The 21,556-nt window shown below is 45.1% G+C and overlaps 3 protein-coding genes across 8 annotated transcripts in view; 1 reads left to right on the top strand and 2 right to left on the bottom strand.

Annotated features, from left to right (window-relative positions):
* Window positions 1–848, bottom strand: part of cep295 (centrosomal protein 295) — a 40,328-nt gene extending 39,480 nt beyond the window's left edge. For 2 of the 4 annotated variants that reach the window (XM_079386997.1, XM_079386999.1), the window contains exon 1: window positions 617–848. In XM_079386997.1, the coding sequence (XP_079243123.1) occupies window positions 617–727 (111 nt within the window). In that variant the 5' untranslated portion in view covers window positions 728–848. The remainder of the gene's footprint in view (window positions 1–616) is intronic. The other 2 variants (XM_079386996.1, XM_079386998.1) reach the window with 1 other exon arrangement.
* On the top strand, window positions 838–11,931 carry med17 (mediator complex subunit 17). Of its 3 annotated transcripts, none has more exons than XM_079387000.1 (13): window positions 838–1,274; window positions 2,297–2,547; window positions 2,634–2,797; window positions 5,257–5,476; window positions 5,555–5,691; window positions 5,779–5,860; window positions 6,858–7,010; window positions 7,552–7,682; window positions 7,783–7,967; window positions 8,780–8,917; window positions 9,953–10,070; window positions 10,887–11,046; window positions 11,172–11,931. In XM_079387000.1, exons 2-13 carry the CDS (start codon window positions 2,313–2,315, stop codon window positions 11,378–11,380), a joined length of 1,932 nt encoding a protein of 643 aa, XP_079243126.1. In that variant the 5' UTR covers window positions 838–1,274; window positions 2,297–2,312; the 3' UTR covers window positions 11,381–11,931. The 3 variants fall into 3 exon arrangements, 2 of the variants coding, with proteins under 2 accessions (XP_079243126.1, XP_079243127.1); XR_013782463.1 differs by having other exon boundaries at window positions 1,170–1,274; window positions 10,624–11,046; window positions 11,172–11,504; XM_079387001.1 differs by having other exon boundaries at window positions 1,170–1,274; window positions 5,266–5,476; window positions 11,172–11,927.
* A 100-nt stretch (window positions 11,932–12,031) lies between these two features.
* LOC306850996 (V-set and transmembrane domain-containing protein 5-like) lies at window positions 12,032–20,468 on the bottom strand. Its single transcript, XM_079386995.1, has 4 exons — window positions 20,127–20,468; window positions 13,740–14,066; window positions 13,506–13,649; window positions 12,032–12,887 (listed from the first exon to the last, which is right to left on the bottom strand). Exons 1-4 carry the CDS (start codon window positions 20,197–20,199, stop codon window positions 12,856–12,858), a joined length of 576 nt encoding a protein of 191 aa, XP_079243121.1. The 5' UTR covers window positions 20,200–20,468; the 3' UTR covers window positions 12,032–12,855.
* Window positions 20,469–21,556: the final 1,088 nt, after the last annotated feature.

Raw genomic sequence — 21,556 nt, 5'->3', positions numbered from 1 at the left:
TTGATCATTTAAGCAGCAAGGCTTGTGCAAATAATGTAGTTTTGTGATCGGAATAAGTGCAGTGTCCTGTCAGAGTAACTGTACTGCTGTGTGTCGTGTTGTACAGTATATAGAGAACTGTATTTGATGGAATATGTTCTGTAGCACGATACTAGGATATTTCTTCAAAAGCAGATCATGGAGAGATTTTATCGTCATATTGCACACCTATATATATATATATATATATATATATATATATATATATATATATATATAATTTCCCTCAGTAAACCCTTTCAGTGCTTTCCACCATATCTTCAAACTACACTAGCTGCGACTGAGAGACTGTTACTACGGTAAACAAGTGGTTTTAATCATAATACAGAATATTAAACTAACTGTCGGGAATTTCTTCAAACGAGAGCGAGCTTGTACATCTTTAGCGACCCCCAGGTTAGGCTGTATGCGCTCGATTACACATCACTTCACAAACAGCATCAGCAGCGCTTCATGTCTTATAGTCGTATGCGAGTATTCATGAACACTAACTAGAACACTAGATCTTGCTCTCTCGTGTGTCTGAATACAGCAGCAGTGTTAGTGCCAAACAAAGGCGCCTGTTAGGCCTCAGTACCTGCTGCAGACGCAGTCTCCTCCTCCTGTCCTGCTCCTCTCTCAGCAGCTGCGCCTCCTCATTCGGGCTGAGCCTCAACACTTTACCCCTCATCTTCATCCTCATCTTCATCTCACACAGCCTTTCTGTCGATCAGCTTCATGCTTCACACGCGGCTCCATGTCAACAAACTCCAACGGCTCCCTCAGCGCGGCGGCTGCGTCACTTCCGCTCTTTAAAACACCCGCGGAACGGCGCGCGCTGTTGGCTTGAATTATTTATTTGTTCGGGAAACATACAGCAAAAATTCTCACGTCGAGGGAGATAAAGTCTAACTATTCTTACAAATAGAAATGAAAATAACAGAAAGCATTATTTTTCATGCTGAAGGGAGATGAGAATTATCTTACGAGCAGTCGTGATGTTTAAATTACAAAAAATGTTGATGGTTAATTATTGTCATTTATGGTCAAATAATCTGATATGAATAGTTAAAAAACACTTGTATATACAAAATAGATTTTTTTTTAATTCTGTAAAGCTAGTTTCAACTTTGACCTCTGCCAAGCCTCGCGAGATTTGAGCAGCAGCTCTCGTTCGCGCAGCTTCAGAACTCATCGCGAAGAAAGAAAGAAAGAAAGAAAGAAAGAAAGAAAGAAACGCGAGTCACATCTTAGATGTAAGTATGTGGCAGAATATTTAATCTCGGACATGGCTAAATCTGCCAGCTGGTATCCTTCTGTGTCTCTAACCCTGATGTGTTCAGCTCTGGCCGCTATACAGTATATCTCTGTTTATTTAGCCTAAATCTGTTCTGGTTTTTAACATCTTAAATCGCAGAAAGTCTTAAAGTCATGGTATTAAATGCTGCATGCAGGGCTAAAATGAATGTATTTGCCAACACGTGTGTCTTGTTTTCTAATATCGAGAGCTAAACATCCTTAAATCGAGATGCTTGATGCTAAATGAACATGAAGTCTAGTCTTCTGGAAAAGCCCCATGTGCACTGGACATCAAGACCATAATATTTAAAACATCGCTTTACTGCAGTGAGATCAGAACTTATTTCCATATTCTAGGTGTGTGTGTGTGTGTGTCTCTGTGTGTCTCTGTGTGTGTGTGTCTCTGTGTGTGTGTGTCTCTGTGTGTGTGTGTCTCTGTCTGTGTGTGTCTCTGTCTGTGTGTGTCTCTGTCTGTGTGTGTCTCTGTCTGTGTGTGTCTCTGTCTGTGTGTGTCTCTTGTCTGTTTGTGTCTCTGTGTGTGTGTGTGTGTGTGTGTGTGTGTGTGTCTCTTGTCTGTTTGTGTCTCTTGTCTGTTTGTGTCTCTTGTCTGTTTGTGTCTCTGTGTGTGTGTCTCTGTTTATGTCTAATGGTCTTACACTGTGTATGAAATGTGCTATATATAGCCATATATAATCTCTCTCTCTGTGTGTGTGTGTGTGTGTGTGTGTGTCTCTTGTCTGTTTGTGTCTCTTGTCTGTTTGTGTCTCTTGTCTGTTTGTGTCTCTGTGTGTGTGTGTGTGTGTGTGTGTGTGTGTCTCTTGTCTGTTTGTGTCTCTTGTCTGTTTGTGTCTCTTGTCTGTTTGTGTCTCTGTGTGTGTGTCTCTGTTTATGTCTAATGGTCTTACACTGTGTATGAAATGTGCTATATATAGCCATATATAATCTCTCTCTCTGTGTGTGTGTGTGTGTGTGTGCGCAGAGCTGCGGCGGTCAGCATGATGTCTGGGGGTCCGGCGGTGCGCGTCAGCATCGAGTCTCAGTGTGAGCGTCAGGTGCAGGAGGTGTCTCTGGACGGTCTGGAGACGTACGTGCCTCCACTCTCCATGTCTCAGAACCTGGCCAAGCTGGCGCAGCGGATCGACTTCGACCAGAGCTCGGACTCGGAGCAGGACGGGCCGGAGCGGGAGAGCCAGGAGCCGTGGAGCAAGCCGGAGCCGGAGGAGGACGAGGGTGTGTGTGGTGTGTGTGTGGTGTGTGTGTGTGTGTGGTGTGTGTGCAGCTCTGCTCATGGCTCAAGCACTGCTCTCTGCTGACAGGTGCGGTGAAGTTCCAGCCATCGCTGTGGCCGTGGGACTCGGTGCGTAATAACCTGCGCAGCTCTCTGACGGAGATGTGCGTGCTGCACGATGTGCTCAGCGTGCTCAAGGAAAAGAAGTACATGGCGCTCGACCCCGTGTCCCAGGACCCCAGCGTGACCAAGGTGCGCTCTGTCTCCTCGTGGCTAGGGATGTGCCTTATTGACAAAAAATGTCATTTTTTTCCCATACTCGGAATTCTTGCTCTGCAGTTAACCCATCCAACATGCACACACACACAGCAGTGAACACACACACACACACACACAGCAGTGAACACACACACAGCAGTGAACACACACACACAGCAGTGAACACACACACACACAGCAGTGAACACACACACACAGCAGTGAACACACACACACAGCAGTGAACACACACACACACAAAGCAGTGAACACGCACACACACACACCGTGAACACATACACACACAGCAGTGAACACACACCCGGAGCAGTGAACACACACACACACACACACACACAGCAGTGAACACACACCTGGAGCAGTGAACACACACACACACACACACAGCAGTGAACACACACACACAGCAGTGAACACACACACACAGCAGTGAACACACACACACACACACAGCAGTGAACACGCACACACACACAGCAGTGAACACACACACACACACACAGCAGTGAACACACACACACAGCAGTGAACACACACACACACACACACACACACACAGCAGTGAACACACACACACACCGTGAACACACACACACACAGCAGTGAACACACACCCGGAGCAGTGAACACACACACACACACACACACACAGCAGTGAACACACACACACACCGTGAACACACACACACACAGCAGTGAACACACACCCGGAGCAGTGAACACACACACACACACACAGCAGTGAACACACACACACCGTGAACATACACACACACAGCAGTGAACACACACCCGGAGCAGTGAACACACACACACAGCAGTGAACACACACACACACACACACACACACACACAGCAGTGAACACACACACACACACACACACCGTGAACACACACACAGCAGTGAACACACACCCGGAGCAGTGAACACACACACACACACACAGCAGTGAACACACACACACACACACACACACACACACACACAGCAGTGAACACACACACACACACACACACCGTGAACACACACACAGCAGTGAACACACACCCGGAGCAGTGAACACACACACACACACACAGCAGTGAACACACACACACACCGTGAACACACACACACAAAGCAGTGAACACACACCCGGAGCAGTGAACACACACACACACACACACACACAGCAGTGAACACACACACACACACACACAGCAGTGAACACACACACACACACACACAGCAGTGAACACACACACACACCGTGAACACACACACAGCAGTGAACACACACCCGGAGCAGTGAACACACACACACACACACAGCAGTGAACACACACACACACACACACACACAGCAGTGAACACACACACACACACACACACACACAGCAGTGAACACACACCCGGAGCAGTGGGCAGCATTTATGCTGCGGCGCCCGGGGAGCAGTTGGGGGTTCGGTGTCTTGCTCAAGGGCACCTCAGTCGTGGTATTGAGGGTGGAGAGAGCGCTGGACATTCACTCCCCCCACCTACAATCCCTGCCGGCCCGAGACTCGAACCCACAACCTTTGGATTACGAGTCTGACTCTCTAACCATTAGGCCACGACTTCCCCTGAGTGTAGGCCTGTTACCTACTTTTGTTTTTTCTTTAACATCTAAACGTAAGCATTCAAGTAAGAAAAACAAATAGTAAAATGTAAAAATCACTTCAGTGTGTTCATTAAAAATAAATAATTATTAAACCTATAAAAGCAGTTCAGTCAAGCAGCTAGTGATTCCCTCTTTTCTTTTATTGTCTGATTAACATTGAGGCAGACGGCCTGCATATTAAGACACAGCCTATGTTTTTCCCCAAAAGTTCCTCAAACGTTCACTTAAGATATCACAGATTATGTTTGCGTGAATACTTAAATATATTTAGCCTGCTGTAAATCTGCGTGTAGTGTATGGGGATAGAGCAATATCAATATCACATTTCAATCATGCTTATTTTTGAAGAAAAAAACTCTTCGTGTGATATTAACTATATGAAATTATATAAACGCATACATTATCTGCCCCCATATCTTAAATTTTGAATATTCATCAAATTTAAAATAAAAATCCACATTTGAATGCAAAAACGTTGCATTTGTATTAAATACATACACACATGATGCTGTTTTGTTTCTAATTGTTCAAGCAAATTAATTATATATGGTTTATAAACATTATTTTAAACATTATGCACTTTTTTCAAAGATAGCGGTGTTATTTTCTTGCTTTGAAGAACCGTGCATTAGTAATATTTTCCTCTTGTCTCCTCAGGAGAGAAGCCAAAAGCTTTTTCCCCCCTAACTGAAATTATGCCTTTTAAATTCAAATATAATTTGTATATTCATAATATTTAAGGACAAAATTTGAATGTAGTTTTCCAGCCGTTTTGACAGCGCTAGTGTTCAGACCCCGCAGGTGTTCCAGCTGATCAGTAAGAAGAAGTCTCTGGCCACGGCGGCCCAGCTGCTGCTGAAAGGAGCAGAGAAGCTCAACAAGTCTCTGGCTGAGAACCAGGAGCAGCGCAGACAGCGGGACTTCAACTCAGAGCTGCTGCGTCTGCGCTCGCAGTGGAAGCTGCGCAAGCTCGGGGACAAGATCCTGGGGGATCTGAGCTACCGCAGCGCCGGTAATGCAGCGACTCTCTCGCGCGCCGATGTCTGACGCTACAGTACTCAAGTGTTCATGTGTGTTTGGTGCTCTGCAGGGTCTCTGTTCCCCCATCACGGCACGTTTGAGGTCATCAAGAACACAGACCTCGACCTGGATAAGAAAGTCCCTGATGATTACTGTCCGCTCAGCGTGCAGATCCCCAGCGACCTGGAGGGATCGGCGTATATTAAGGTAGCACTCGGTTATAGTTGAGCTCCTGTCAGCACAGGCATCACTGCTGTTTTTCACCAGATGAACCGTGTCTGTGTGTTTCTCCAGGTGTCCATTCAGAAGCAGTCTGCTGATATCGGAGACCTCGGCACAGTCAATCTCTTCAGAAGACCGCCTAAAGCCAAACCCGGTAAAGCCAGCTAGAGAGACTGATGAGAAATGCTGCTTTCAAACAATACTTACCTTCGCAGATATAAGACTAATGGCAGAAAATACAGGCATATATGACCCTGGACCACAAAACCAGTCATAAAGGTCCATTTCCTTAAATAAATAATCTCTCCATTGGTGTATGGTTTGTTATGATAGGACAATATTAGAAAATCTGGAATCTGAGGGAGCAAAAAAATCTAAATATTGAGAAAATCTCCTTTAAAGTTGTTCAAATGAAGTTCTTAGCAATGCATATTATTAATCAGAAATGAAGTTTTTATACATTTACGGTAGGAAATTGACAAAATATCTTCATGGAACATGATCTTAATATCCTAATGATTTTTGTTATAAAAGAGAAATGTATAATTTTGATCCATACAATGTATTGTTGTCTATTGCTACAGATATACCTGTGTTACTGATGACTGCTTTTGTGCTGCAGGGACAGATATGACACATATTATGCTGTGGAATAGATTTGACCCATATATAGAATTTGTATGACTATGAATATCAAAAGTTTTAAATAATTATTAAAAGGGGCATACCACCCACAGTTTGACCCAATCTCATGTTAATCTTGAGTACCTGTAGAGTAGTACTGCATCCTTCATATCTCCGGAGAGTTTAGTTTTATCATGTTTATAAAAGATAGATACAGCTTTATGATTTACGAGCCGAGCTCTTGGGATGAGCACTTGAGCACCGATCGCCAACAAAACACAGACATTTGATGCGTTTCACTTACCGTCTTAAACTTTCTGAAACTTGTACGAAACCGGAAGAGTGTATTTGACACAGAAATAATCCGTTCTACATCCAGATCGTTTTTAGAAAGTTTGGCCATGTTTAGCAAGAGAATACAACTCTTTAACAGTGTAAACAACTCCGCGTGCATGAAAGAGCATTAGACCCCCATTCCTCTTGAATGTGGATGGTTTTCTGTCTCATGGTCTGTGTTCCTCTCTCAGCTTCTCAGATGTGGCATTTAAAGCTGGAAGCGGCTCAGAATGTGCTGCTGTGTAAGGAGATCTTTGCTCAGCTCTCACGTGAAGCTGTTCAGATCAAATCACAGATTCCTCACATCGTCGTCAAGAACCAGATCATCTCACAGCCCTTTCCTGGTACTTACACTCATTCATTCATTCATTCATTCATTCATTGAGCAGACGCTTTTACACAAAGCCACTAGCAATGCACACACTTGTCATATGATCACTGCAATTCTGTTCATTAAAGTCAAGTATTAATGCATTGTGTGAGTAATTAGTATTAACGGAAACACTTGGCAATAAGGTTGCATTAGTTAAAGCTGGTTAATGCATTAACTAACAATCAGCAATACATCTGTATTTGTTCATCTTTGATATTCAGTTTTACTTCATGTTAGCTCAGTTTAATAATGCATTAGTAAATGTTGAAATTAACTAAGATTGTATAAATGCCTTAAAAATATTTTTCACTGTTAGTTCAACTAATGTCAAGAAATGAAGTCTTATTATAACGCTCCATAAAGACAAGATTTATATTATAATTACATATTTTAAGACCTATAGTCATATTAACATGTTCTCATCACCTTCAGTCACGATTTGTGACTCTTAAAGAACATTGTTATTATTATTATTATTATTATTATTAGTGTAACTGTGTGTGTGTGTTCAGGTCTGCAGCTGTCCATCTCTCTCTGTCACTCCACTGGAGAGAAGAAAAGCCAGAGAGCGTCTCCAGACAAGAGCAAGCCAGACGACCACCTGTATGTGTTAGAGCACAACCTCCACCAGCTGATACGAGAGGTACAGGCTCGTCCCCGGAGCGCTCTTCCTCCTGCTCCTCCTCCTCCTCCTCATCTGTGTGTGTGTGTGTGTGTGTGTGTGTGTGTGTGTGTGTGTGTAGTTCCACAAGCAGACGCTGAGCTCGGTGGTGATGCCCCATCCTGCCAGCGCTCCGTTCGGACACAAGCGCTTGCGGCTGGCGGGACCCATGGCCTACGACAAAGCAGAGATCAGCTCCCTGCAGCAGAGCGAGGGACTCCTGGAGAAGATCATCAAACAGGCCAAACACATCTTCCTGAGGAGCAGGTGAGCATCTCAGAAAACAGCAGAATTCAGCATTCATACTGTATTCATGCAGCTCCAAGAGCACCACCTACTTACAGACAGAACCTCACATTTTAGCCTTTAATCTATTTTTAAGAAATAAAGAAAAGGGATGAGTCAGAAATGTAAAGAATTATTTTAATTTAAAATACGCACATTAGCTTTTTGTTCTGAACACAAACAGCAGACGGCTTTATTGAAAATGTAAATTCATCCAGCCACCAGAGCTGCTGAGAAACTAAATGATTCTTTATCCTTTTGACTCATCCCTTTTCTTTATTTCTTAAAAATATTTTAAAGGCTGAAATGTGAGGTTTGTCACTTTATAAAACTCTTTCTATTTGTGAAAACCTGTTTTGAACTGCAAATCATGTTTTTTGCAGTCGTTTTATGGTTTAATATGTTACCATAGACATTGCTCATAAAGTATTTTATTTGTGCGGGTCATAAAAAGCCTTACATTTTGTTTTAAAAATCCAGCAGATAACCCTGTAAATTCTTTATTTATTGTTATAATTTTTATACTGTATGTTTATACTGTTTAATCAGTAAATTGAATTAGAATAATAAGACACAAAGGCAGATGAAATCAACGTCGACACAATCCATCTTAGCACAAAAACAAAACAAAAAAGTGACACTTAAAGATGTAGTGCAGACAGAATAGTAATAATGTATAGTAATGTGTGTATATATATAATGTATAAACGTGTGTTTTATAATTTCCACAGATCAGTTTCCGTCAGGTGTGTATATTATAATATATATTGACCAATAAAGTCTCTTTCTGTCAGGACGGCGCGAACCATTGACAGTCTGGCCAGTCGTATCGAGGACCCTCAGATCCAGGCTCACTGGTCCAACATCAACGATGTGTATGAGTCCAGCGTCAAAGTGCTCATCACCTCGCAGGGATACGAGCAGATCTGCAAGTATGACCTGATAACAGAAACACACACCAGCAGCAGCTCCTGAGAGTACAGGCCTCACACAGCTCTTCACACAGAGCGCAAAACCATCGATCGCCTTCTGCTAATTCACACCTGCACGCTAGCTAGTGCATTTTCCTCAAATATGTATCTCGTATATGGTCTGCTGCTCAATATACAGCATTACATTAAGATAAAGTTTGGTTCTACACCAGAAACACAAACTATCCATAATGCGTATAAGAATACATCTTAAAATATTAATAGAGGTACAATTAACATCAAGCTACATTTGAAAATGTATGTGATTATTAATGTTTTTGCTTAAAACCCACTTTAAATCATCATCCAGTGCTTGTAATAACTTCCAATTGAGATCTAAAGTGGATTTTGATTCTATAATAGGAAGACATGCACTCTGTTATGTTTTATAATGGATTGAACGCAACATGGTTTATCGTTTGTCATAAACATCCTTTATTGTTATAAAAATATCATGAGCTGCATACACACACAGAAAATATATCGTCATAATCATGTCTATTTGCTTTCATATTTCATGTATAGAAAAATATTTCTAATTTTTTCATATGTAAAGGCAGGAGATATGATTGACAGATCTAGAGTGAATGCCTCATAACACTCGTGCTCGTGGAAGAAAACAGGCCGTGCTCTTCAGGTCAATCCAGAGGAGAATTAATAGAAATGATATTCTGTATAAAGAGCACGTGAGAACAAATCTGTTCTCAGATACCAATGATAACGAGAACGCATCCTCTTCTTCTGTGTTTGTTTACACTGGTTTTGGAAACAGCCCCACCGTTCTCACCCTTTTGTGCAACAGCAGCTGCTCCGGTCACGTGATCTTAGCTAAAAAAAAATCGACACGCAGGATAAAAAAAATAAATAAAAATCCTTGCTTTTTCGCGCCACGAATAATCGCGCCTGGTGTGAATGGCCCCATAGCGATCTATTGTTTCAATTTCAAATTACCCAACTCACCCTTAACACTGATTCTCTCTCAAATGTCCTGCTCAGGTCGATCCAGCTGCAGCTGAACATCGGTGTGGAGCAGATCAGGGTTGTGCATCGAGACGGACGCGTCATCACGCTCTCACACCAGGAGCAGGAGCTGCAGGACTTCCTGCTGTCACAGGTGCACAGAGAGACCACTCCACCAGATATTCACACACACACACGTGACAATCCTGACGGAAACATGCTCATCCTCAGTTCATCTGAGATCAGGATGAGTGTGTTTCTTCATCAGGTTTGTAGAAATGTGTCTCTGCATCAGTGTCTCAGCAATGGATGCTCTGCAGTGAATGGGTGCCGTCAGAATGAGAGTCCAAACAGCTGATAAAAACATCTCAATAATCCACACCACTCCAGTCCATCAGTTAACATCTGGAGAAGACTAAAGCTGAAACACATCCAGCATTAAGACGTTTTTAACTCAAATCTATAATCATAATAACTCTTCCTCCAGTGAGAAACTGTTCTGGTGTGAATCAGGAGAGAAATCTGCACAGATCAAGCAGCGTTTACAAGATAAAACCGCTCTAAACTAATATGTGGCTGGATTTTGATGAGAGAGACAACAGGAGATGCACCTTTTCACTGGAGGAAGCGTTATTATGGAATATAGACTCGTATTTCAGTTAAAAACATCTTAATGCTGGATTTGTTTCAGCTTTTGTCTTCTCCAGATGTTAACTGATGGACTGGAGTGGTGTGGATTATTGTGATGTTTTTATCAGCTGTTTGGACTCTCATTCTGACGGCACCCATTCACTGCAGAGCATCCATTGCTGAGACACTGATGCAGAGACACATTTCTACAAACCTGATGAAGAAACACACTCATCCTGATCTCTGATGAACTGAGGATGAGCATGTTTTCAGCTAATCTTCATTTCTGTCTGAACTCTGACTGTCGTGTGTGTGTGTGTGTGTGTGTGTGTGTGTGCAGATGTCGCAGCATCAGGTTCATGCTGTGCAGCAGCTGGCTAAAGTCATGGGCTGGCATGTGTTGAGTTTTGGTAATCACGTGGGCCTCGGCCCCATCGAGAGCATCGGGAACGCCTCCGCCATCACGGTCGCGTCTTCTAACGGAGAATACGCCATCTCAGGTGAGTCCAAACACGCTTTATTACAGCGGTGATCTAACCTCACGGCAGGTCATGGAGATCCATAAACAGTAATGCACGATGAGCCTAAAGGGCAGTACATAGAGCTGGTGTCTGTCTGTCTGCAGTGCGCAACGGTCCAGAGAGCGGCTGCAAGGTGCTGGTTCAGTTCCTGCGCAGTCAAGCCAAAGAGCTGCCCAAGAGCGACGTGGTGCAGGACGGCAAATGGATGCACCTGAGGGGTCCTTACAAGGAGGTGCACTGGGGCCGAATGGAAGGAAGAAACTTTGTTTACAAAATGGAGCTGCTGATGGCGGCCCTGACCCCGTGTCCCTAGAGCCGTCGTGGTCTCACATTAATTTGATGCATCTCTTTACCATTTGCTCACGCTCTTGTCATTTTTCTAAGAAAAGGCCAACGATGGCCAAAACACTTGTTGGAAATAAAACATTTGTACATCCAGCTCTGCATTCTTCCTTTGTTGTGAAAGCACATTTGTGACTCTGGACCCCAAAACCAGTCTTAAGGGTCAATATTTTTTTAATTGAGATTTATGAATCATGAAAGCTTTCCATTGATGTATGGTTTGTTATGATAGGACAATATTTGTCTGAGATACAACTATTAGAAAATCTGGAATCTGAGGGAGCAAAAAAATCTAAATATTGAGAAAATCTCCTTTAAAGTTGTTCAAATGAAGTTCTTAGCAATGCATATTACTAATCAGAAATGAAGTTTTGATATATTTACAGTAGGACATTTACTAAATATCTTCATGGAACATGATCTTAATATCCTAATGATTTTTGGCATAAAAGAGAAATGTATAATTTTGATCCATACAATGTATTGTTGGCTATTGCTACAGATATACCTGTGCTACTCATGACTGCTTTTGTGCTCCAGGGACACTTATGTAGAAACAGAAGAAAGCAATCCTTCTATACACTGGAAAATCTAAAGACTACATTTAATGAGAACAACCAGTGCAGGTAATCATCATTATGCAAAGATATTTATTTTGAACGTTTACAATCTAAAAGTTCAGACCGGTCTTATCCAAAAAATCTGGAAAAAAAACATTAAATATGAATGTTTAAATATGCTATTTGTTAGATATTACTATTTAGCAATCATGACACTGAGCCACATTCAAATCATTTTGTTTTATAAGAGACAGACACTTGTACACTAAATCATATAGCTGAGGGTTTTGCTAGGATTGGTATCTGAACCACAGATGGAACTTTGCCTCTGCATTATCCAATGATTTCTCAAAACATTCATCCTTTAAAAACAACACGCAGAGAACATTCATAAATATTCCACCATCTGGTTCCTGAGAAAACATCCTTTGACCATTTATATGTATTATACACCAGTCAACATTTGAAGTGGATCAAAACCTTTCATCAAAGTCGTCCTAAACCCTAGAACCAAAATGCATTCTTGTCTTTAGGACAAAGTTGATGGACTTTTTTGATCCCCTTCAAATGTTGACTACTATATCTAAATACACGCTACTTGCTACGTGTACTGCATTAGGCTAACTGACACTTGCATTTTATTGCTCTTTTGTTGGGTTTGATTGCTTCTATTGTCCTCATTTGTAAGTCACTTTTGTATATTGAGGAGCAGCGTTCAGAGAGTTGGTTGTTGATGTCTGTCTGATGCTCTGATGAACATGTGGATCTACACTCGTCTGAGGATGTACAGGGAAGCGCTCGTGGCAGATGTGAAGTTCATCACTCATCTGGTCAGTCAGTAATCAGAAACAGAGGCCGTTTGCTGTCTATAAGCCGTTTGTTTCTGTCACAGAGGCTGCAGTTCTGTCTCATTGTGCTCTGTGAAGAATACAAATAGAGGTTCAGTTTCATTTACAAATGAAAAGTAATATTATATTTTATCTCATACACCTTTAAACATTCATATTCTGCCAAACACTCTGATGGATCAAATGGCCGGGGCTGCATTTCCCAAAAGCATCATAAGCCTAAGTACATCGTAGTCCCATTGCCACCAATGGAGCTACGCTCAGCTTAGCCTTACGATGCTTTTGGGAAACGCAGCCCAGAGCCTTTTCTCTTCTCAGTGAGTGTGTGATCTGCATTAATTATAAGCTCTTACCTCATTTAGACACTTAGCATGCAAGTTAAGGACATCTAACATACACTCTTAAAAACAAAGGTGCTTCACGATACCATAAAGTACCTTTTTTATCTAAATGGTTCCATAAAGAACAAAAGGTTCTTTGTGGTGATCTTCAGATTATAAAAAGGTAAGAAATAGATGGTTCTTTAAAAAACCTTTGACTGAATGGTTCTTCGTGGGACCAAAAATGGTTCTTCTATGGCATTCTTGTGAAGTACCCTTTAAGCACCTTCATTTTTAAGAGTACACAGCTGTGCGGCAACGTCTGTGCATTGCAATAAATGTAAATGACAGTCAGTGTAGTTTGGTACCTGGTAAGCATCTCCGTTGTCTCCAGGCCTTTATGAAGTTGTGTAGTTTATTCAAGAGCCACATACACAGCATCAGAAATGCAGCCAGCGTCCCCAACACAATGATGAACACGATAAAGTACTGAATGTCCTCATACAGCACCTCTGAAACATACAGTTCAAACACAGGACAGACTGAATAAAGCATTATGTCAGTGGGTATTTGTGTTTCTGTATCAAAAACTACATGCTCACCAGTTACACTCAACACCATGCACATGTCCTTGCTGTTTCCAGACGGTTCGGTCACAGTGATGGTGTAATAGCCAGAGTCTTGTAGACGTAGGTCGGTTATGGTTAGAGAGCCGTTGGGATGAGTTTGCACTCTTCCTTCGTACATTTGCGTGACGTTTGCAGAGCCACCGAGCATCCAGGCTGCGATGCTTTGCTGTCTGCTTACAGAACTGAACGTCCATCTGATTGCTGGAGTCCCGGTGCATGTGATGTCCACAGAGAAAAGAGTGCTTCCCTGAACCGGTGCCGTGATAGTGCTCCTCGGCACCTGAATGGTAATGGCCTGAGCTTCAGAGAGAGCAAACAGAGGAGAGATTTAGTGGATGTTAAAATACTTTGTCTGATTATATGCAAAAGCAGCATTTATGGAGTATTCTTAACCATTGATGGTTGACCTCAAACTAATAACGACCTAACCCTAACACGATAAGAAAGAGTAGCTATCAACACTGTGACTCTGTAATGCTTTCAAAACATTGCTCTGTTTGTATGATGAGTCGTATGCAAATTTTGGGACAGAAGATGTCTTACTGATGCTAGACAGAGGTTTTTGGGAACCTTGTTAATATTTGGAATTGGAAATCGTAACACCAACATATTACTATAATGTGCTCACGGAAACATCAGTTGTATGGAGGGCCGACAACCATTATGAGAACATCCGTTTAATAATCATGCATTTTAATAAGAGCTAAGTGATGTGACGGGGTGTCCGATCCTGCTGTGAGGCTGAATAACGCAGGGAAGAATTTAGGTGAGGTGACTTGTAGGCCAAGTATGTAACATACTTAGAATCTGTCTAACTTTGTCAAGTTAGAGAGTGCTGTTCATTCAGTCCCTCCACCTACAGTTCCTGCCAGTACTGAGAATCACACCCACAACCTTCAGGTTACAAGTCCCACTCTCAAACCATTACGCCACAAATGCCCCCTCTAATTTAAGTTAGAGACTGAAATAAATAATTAGGGCAGACACAAAATGATCTCTCAGTTTAATGACAGAGCATCAACCTCCTACATTTCGTCATCACAAATTCTCAGTCAAGCAAGCGAGCGCATTCAGACGCTGTTCAAACCATCTTCTGTCGAGATGCTGACTTTCTGTCTTGGGCATCACAGTTAGGGTACTTTTGTAGCTTCAGTCCTGCCACACAAGCAGATTTTTAAGGTGTCATGGAGAGGAGGGGTGTCTGAGTAACAACAGCTAATCACTGGTGTTCCTCAAGGTTCAGTTCTCGCTCCTCTTTTTTTCTCCATTTACACAACCTCACTTGACACGATCATAGAAGCACATGTCTTCTCTTACCACTTACATCACTACTCAACTAGTGTCTACAACACTAACACCATTCAGGACAGCAAGGAATGTGGGGGTTTTGTTTGAAGACTAGCTGAGCTTTTCCACTCACATTTCAACAACGGCCCGGTCATGAAGGTTTGTGCTTTACAGCATCAGGAAAATCAGACCCTTCCTGTCAGAAGTCACGTCACAGCTCCTTGTCCAAGCCCTTGTTATCTCAAGACTGGACTGCTGTAATGCACTACAGCAGGCCTTCCAGTCAATGTAACTAAACCTCTGCAGATGATCCAGAATGTAGCAGTACATCTGGTGTTTAATCAGCCAAAGTGAACCCACATCACACTCCTCCTTATCTCACTCCACTGGCTCCCAGAATCAAATGTAAGGTTTTGATGGTGGCTTTTAGCACTGCCACCGGAACTGCTCCTCAATGCACTACTACACTCGTATGCTCCCTCCCTCCATCTACAGTCATTGAACAAGCAACGTGTCGTTTTTCCTCCACGAGGCACAAATTCACTTTCCATTCCCTTCACTCTCTCTGTTCCTCTCTAGTGGATTAAGCTGCCAGTAACCTCCACCCAAACTGAAACTTCCATCACAACAATCAAGAAACATAACAATCGTTCTCCATTCTTTTGCACTGTTTTGATGTGTTACAAAACAAATTCCCATCAAACATGTTTCTGCATCATTTCCCCCCACATAATCAAGGTGTGAAGATTTGTCCCTCACACTGTGGATGTAGATGGAGTGACCTCTCGATAAGATTCCTTAGGGCAAGAACATAAAAGAATGAAAACATCCAGCAGATGTCCACTCAGTGTCTGTCCTTTCTCAGTAAGTTAATGATTACCCCTCTTTAAACCATGCAGAAACAAGTTGGTGGAGTTAAATACCAAAGATAAAATAAGCAAAAGCATTGCAGTGGAAGCTGCAGGAATGTTTTTCTTTTTACTGGTGAAATGATCCTTTGCTAAGCCCTGCCTTAAAACGCCACTGGCCAATCCCAGTTTAGCAAATATCACTTCGGCACTCCTCATTCCTGTTCCTTTCCAAATAATGCTCTGCTCTGAAACTAGATTTTTAATGCAAATAACTTAGCAAAGAATACCAAGTGACAGGAAAGTTAAAAGTGAGGCAGAAACAGGTTTGGCTGGCCTGACTCATTCAGTCTCCACACCAGAATCCTTCAGTATTCACTTCAACAGTAAGTCACATACGTGGCAGTCTTATAAGTGCTAACCATGTTGAAGTGATATTATGTTCAGGGATTAAGAAAGCATTAAAACAGTGTTATACAGTGTGCTATTGTAGCGCCCTCACCGCCTGATGAGGGGAGATGTGAATAGTTAATAAAACACAGGACACGGAGCTGCTGCTTCACCATCAGAGTCTCTGTAGCACGCCCCCTCCTCAAACAGCGGAACACTTCCCAGGTGCGCCCCCTCCCCAAACACTTCCCAGGCGCGCCCCCTCCCCAAAAACTTCCCAGGCACGCCCCCTCCCCAAAAACTTCCCAGGCGCGCCCCCTCCCCAAACAGCTGAACACTTCCCAGGCGCGCCCCCTCCCCAAACAGCTGAACACTTCCCAGGTGCGCCCCCTCCTCAAACACTTCCCAGGTGCGCCCCCTCTCCAAACAGCTGAACACTTCCCAGGTGCGCCCCCTCCCCAAACAGCTGAACACTTCCCAGGCGCGCCCCCTCCCCAAACAGCTGAACACTTCCCAGGCGCGCCCCCTCCTCAAACAGCTGAACACTTCCCAGGTGCGCCCCCTCCCCAAACAGCTGAACACTTCCCAGGTGCGCCCCCTCCCCAAACACTTCCCAGGCGCGCCCCCTCCCCAAAAACTTCCCAGGCACGCCCCCTCCCCAAAAACTTCCCAGGCGCGCCCCCTCCCCAAACAGCTGAACACTTCCCAGGCGCGCCCCCTCCCCAAACAGCTGAACACTTCCCAGGCGCGCCCCCTCCCCAAACAGCTGAACACTTCCCAGGTGCGCCCCCTCCTCAAACACTTCCCAGGTGCGCCCCCTCCCCAAACAGCTGAACACTTCCCAGGTGCGCCCCCTCCCCAAACAGCTGAACACTTCCCAGGCGCGCCCCCTCCCCAAACAGCTGAACACTTCCCAGGCGCGCCCCCTCCCCAAACAGCTGAACACTTCCCAGGTGCGCCCCCTCCCCAAACAGCTGAACACTTCCCAGGCGCGCCCCCTCCCCAAACAGCTGAACACTTCCCAGGTGCGCCCCCTCTCCAAACAGCTGAACACTTCCCAGGTGCGCCCCCTCCCCAAACAGCTGAACACTTCCCAGGCGCGCCCCCTCCCCAAACAGCTGAACACTTCCCAGGCGCGCCCCCTCCTCAAACAGCTGAACACTTCCCAGGTGCGCCCCCTCCCCAAACAGCTGAACACTTCCCAGGCGCGCCCCCTCCCCAAACAGCTGAACACTTCCCAGGCGCGCCCGCTCCCCAAACAGCTGAACACTTCCCAGGCGCGCCCCCTCCTCAAACACTTCCCAGGCGCGCCCCCTCCCCAAACAGCTGAACACTTCCCAGGCGCGCCCCCTCCCCAAACACTTCCCAGGCGCGCCCCCTCCCCAAACACTTCCCAGGTGCGCCCCCTCCCCAAACAGCTGAACACTTCCCAGGTGCGCCCCCTCCCCAAACAGCTGAACACTTCCCAGGTGCGCCCCCTCCTCAAACAGCTGAACACTTCCCAGGTGCGCCCCCTCCCCAAACAGCTGAACACTTCCCAGGTGCGCCCCCTCCTCAAACAGCTGAACACTTCCCAGGCGCGCCCCCTCCCCAAACACTTCCCAGGTGCGCCCCCTCCCCAAACAGCTGAACACTTCCCAGGTGCGCCCCCTCCCCAAACAGCTGAACACTTCCCAGGTGCGCCCCCTCCCCAAACAGCTGAACACTTCCCAGGCGCGCCCCCTCCTCAAACAGCTGAACACTTCCCAGGCGCGCCCCCTCCCCAAACAGCTGAACACTTCCCAGGTGCGCCCCCTCCCCAAACAGCTGAACACTTCCCAGGCGCGCCCCCTCCCCAAACAGCTGGACACTTCCCAGGCGCGCCCCCTCGCGCCCCCTCCCCAAACAGCTGAACACTTCCCAGGTGCGCCCCCTCCTCAAACAGCTGAACACTTCCCAGGTGCGCCCCCTCCCCAAACAGCTGAACACTTCCCAGGTGCGCCCCCTCCCCAAACAGCTGAACACTTCCCAGGTGCGCCCCCTCCTCAAACAGCTGGACACTTCCCAGGCGCGCCCCCTCCCCAAACAGCTGAACACTTCCCAGGCGCGCCCCCTCCTCAAACAGCTGAACACTTCCCAGGTGCGCCCCCTCCCCAAACAGCTGAACACTTCCCAGGTGCGCCCCCTCCCCAAACAGCTGAACACTTCCCAGGCGCGCCCCCTCCTCAAACAGCTGAACACTTCCCAGGTGCGCCCCCTCCTCAAACAGCTGGACACTTCCCAGGCGCGACCCCTCCCCAAACAGCTGAACACTTCCCAGGTGCGCCCCCTCCCCAAACAGCTGAACACTTCCCAGGCGCGCCCCCTCCTCAAACAGCTGAACACTTCCCAGGTGCGCCCCCTCCCCAAACAGCTGGACACTTCCCAGGCGCGCCCCCTCCCCAAACAGCTGAACACTTCCCAGGCGCGCCCCCTCCTCAAACAGCTGAACACTTCCCAGGTGCGCCCCCTCCTCAAACAGCTGGACACTTCCCAGGCGCGACCCCTCCCCAAACAGCTGAACACTTCCCAGGTGCGCCCCCTCCTCAAACAGCTGGACACTTCCCAGGCGCGCCCCCTCCCCAAACAGCTGAACACTTCCCAGGTGCGCCCCCTCCCCAAACAGCTGAACACTTCCCAGGCGCGACCCCTCCCCAAACAGCTGAACACTTCCCAGGTGCGCCCCCTCCTCAAACAGCTGGACACTTCCCAGGCGCGCCCCCTCCCCAAACAGCTGAACACTTCCCAGGTGCGCCCCCTCCTCAAACAGCTGGACACTTCCCAGGCGCGACCCCTCCCCAAACAGCTGAACACTTCCCAGGTGCGCCCCCTCCTCAAACAGCTGGACACTTCCCAGGCGCGCCCCCTCCCCAAACAGCTGAACACTTCCCAGGTGCGCCCCCTCCCCAAACAGCTGAACACTTCCCAGGCGCGACCCCTCCCCAAACAGCTGAACACTTCCCAGGTGCGCCCCCTCCTCAAACAGCTGGACACTTCCCAGGTGCGCCCCCTCCCCAAACAGCTGAACACTTCCCAGGTGCGCCCCCTCCTCAAACAGCTGGACACTTCCCAGGCGCGCCCCCTCCCCAAACAGCTGAACACTTCCCAGGTGCGCCCCCTCCTCAAACAGCTGGACACTTCCCAGGCGCGCCCCCTCCCCAAACAGCTGAACACTTCCCAGGGAAGAACAATCAAGCAATCAACGAATCATTCAAGGCTGAGCAGGGAACATTAATCGTCACAGATAAGACCCTATAAAGTGCATTCAAAAATACATTCACTTGTTTTAAGTTCAGTGTTACTGTAACATACTTTATTTACATTTTTTTCCTTCGTTTTACACATTTATTTATTAATTATTATTTCCCTTTTTTTTTTTTTTTTTTTTATCACCACACTATTACATTAAAATGCCAAATACTGCAGCACCAATTTCACACAGGATTATAAACTTATTATAGTAATTATAGAGAAATTCTGTTTAATGTCAGTAAGTTTAGTTTGAAAGGATGCATAAACAAATACCTGAACAGTTCAAACAAAAGCATTGTAATCACAGTATTATTGTTCTTAATGTGCATTCATGTGATTACTTTTTCTTTAATCATAATACCTGTGCACAAATGTTTATCTATCTGTGTAAATGAGGACATAACATTGACGTCTGTTGTTTTCTATATAAAGCGATTTATAATGGCTACAGACTAACCCAAATCCTAACACCTAAAACATACTTTTGTCTTGTCCCAAAGGATATCTTTGTAAACTTATACAAACATAAAAGCACACACACACACACACACACACACACACTTACTGTAATGGCAGAGACAGAAGATAAGGAAGAGTATCTGTGTGTTCTGAGACAAACAAATCCATGCGGGCCTCATTAGACCGATTCCTCCATATATCTATATTCAAGTAACATGTGGTTTTGTTTATAGATCAGTCATAACTCTAGACTTTCACCCTGTCCTTCTCTGCTATCCATTCTGTCGCTGCATGCTTCCTTATGCTGCTCTTTATCTTCATCTCCCCTGTTGTTTTCTCTCTCCCTTTCCTTTTCAGTATTTGCTCCCTTTTGCTCTTTTTCCTGTCTGTCTGATCTGCAAATTCAACAAGACGTATTCACTTTCAGGACTGAACTATGATACTGGTCAGACCGGTTTAGCAGCTGGTGACGCACACGCACACACACACACACACACACACACACACACACACGTCTTTCCATGTTTTATGGAGACATTCCATAGCCATAATTGTTTTTATATTTTCTATCTCCCTACACCTAAACCTTCCCCTCACAGAAAACGTTCTGCATTTTTAGTTTAAACAAAAAAAAGAAGATAATTTTGAACTTTATTTTACAGTACTTATGGGTGAAGCTTTAACGCTTACCGGACATGGATCTCAGCCAGAAAAAGAGGAGTATCTTCTTCAGGTGGGAATGAGTTGCTTCTCCCAGTGGAGGGGTTCGAGTATCTCAGGGGCTTGTTCATGAGTGAGGACTGGACACAGCGAGAGATTGAAAGGTAGATTGGTCTGAAAGCCGTCCTGGTGAAGGCAGCATCTAGCCATGATGCCTCCTGGAAGTATTCCAGTGGAGGTGTTCAACTGGGCAGACCCAGGAAGAGCAGGAGGAATTATTATTATTAATGCACTGTCAAACAGTTCCATATATTTTGTATAACATCAAAATGAACTGCTTATTAATGAAGTATGACTGACCCTTCTGGCATTTTGTATAGGTAATTCACCTTTGTCATATATTACTTGTCCTATATGGGTTGTTTTCTTAAGGAGCTGTTTAACTCATAAAAATGTGTCTTGTTGGTGTGGTGTGATGTCAATTTAAGGTTAATGTTTTTCAGTGTATGACAATACTTTTCTCACCATAGTTAGTCTCGCGTAGCCGGACCTGAGACTGACGGCTGAAGGTCTGGAATGTATCGTAGCTTTCATTGGCCAAGGCCCGCCCATGAGGCTATTTGACCGACATGACAAACAACCAATCAAAGTTTGTTTCGTTTAGCGTAAGATTTCGGGGCGTGGAAATGTCGCCACAATAACAAACGGGTGTGTGAAACTCTCGGATGCATTTTAAAGATTCTATGCCGCGAACTTTAAATATTTCACATGCTTTTGAAAATACAGCGTTTAGTTCACCTTGATAAGCGTTTATTGTCACAGTTGTAAACACAACGGCTTTCTTCTTTCGTGAGGGGGTTTGGCGCCACATCTTTG

This window comes from Barbus barbus (genome assembly GCF_936440315.1).
Source record: "Barbus barbus genome assembly, chromosome: 31".
NCBI classification, from domain to species: Eukaryota; Metazoa; Chordata; class Actinopteri; order Cypriniformes; family Cyprinidae; genus Barbus; species Barbus barbus.
Note: the sequence above shows the minus strand (reverse complement) of the source record. Positions and strands in the feature narration are given on the sequence as shown.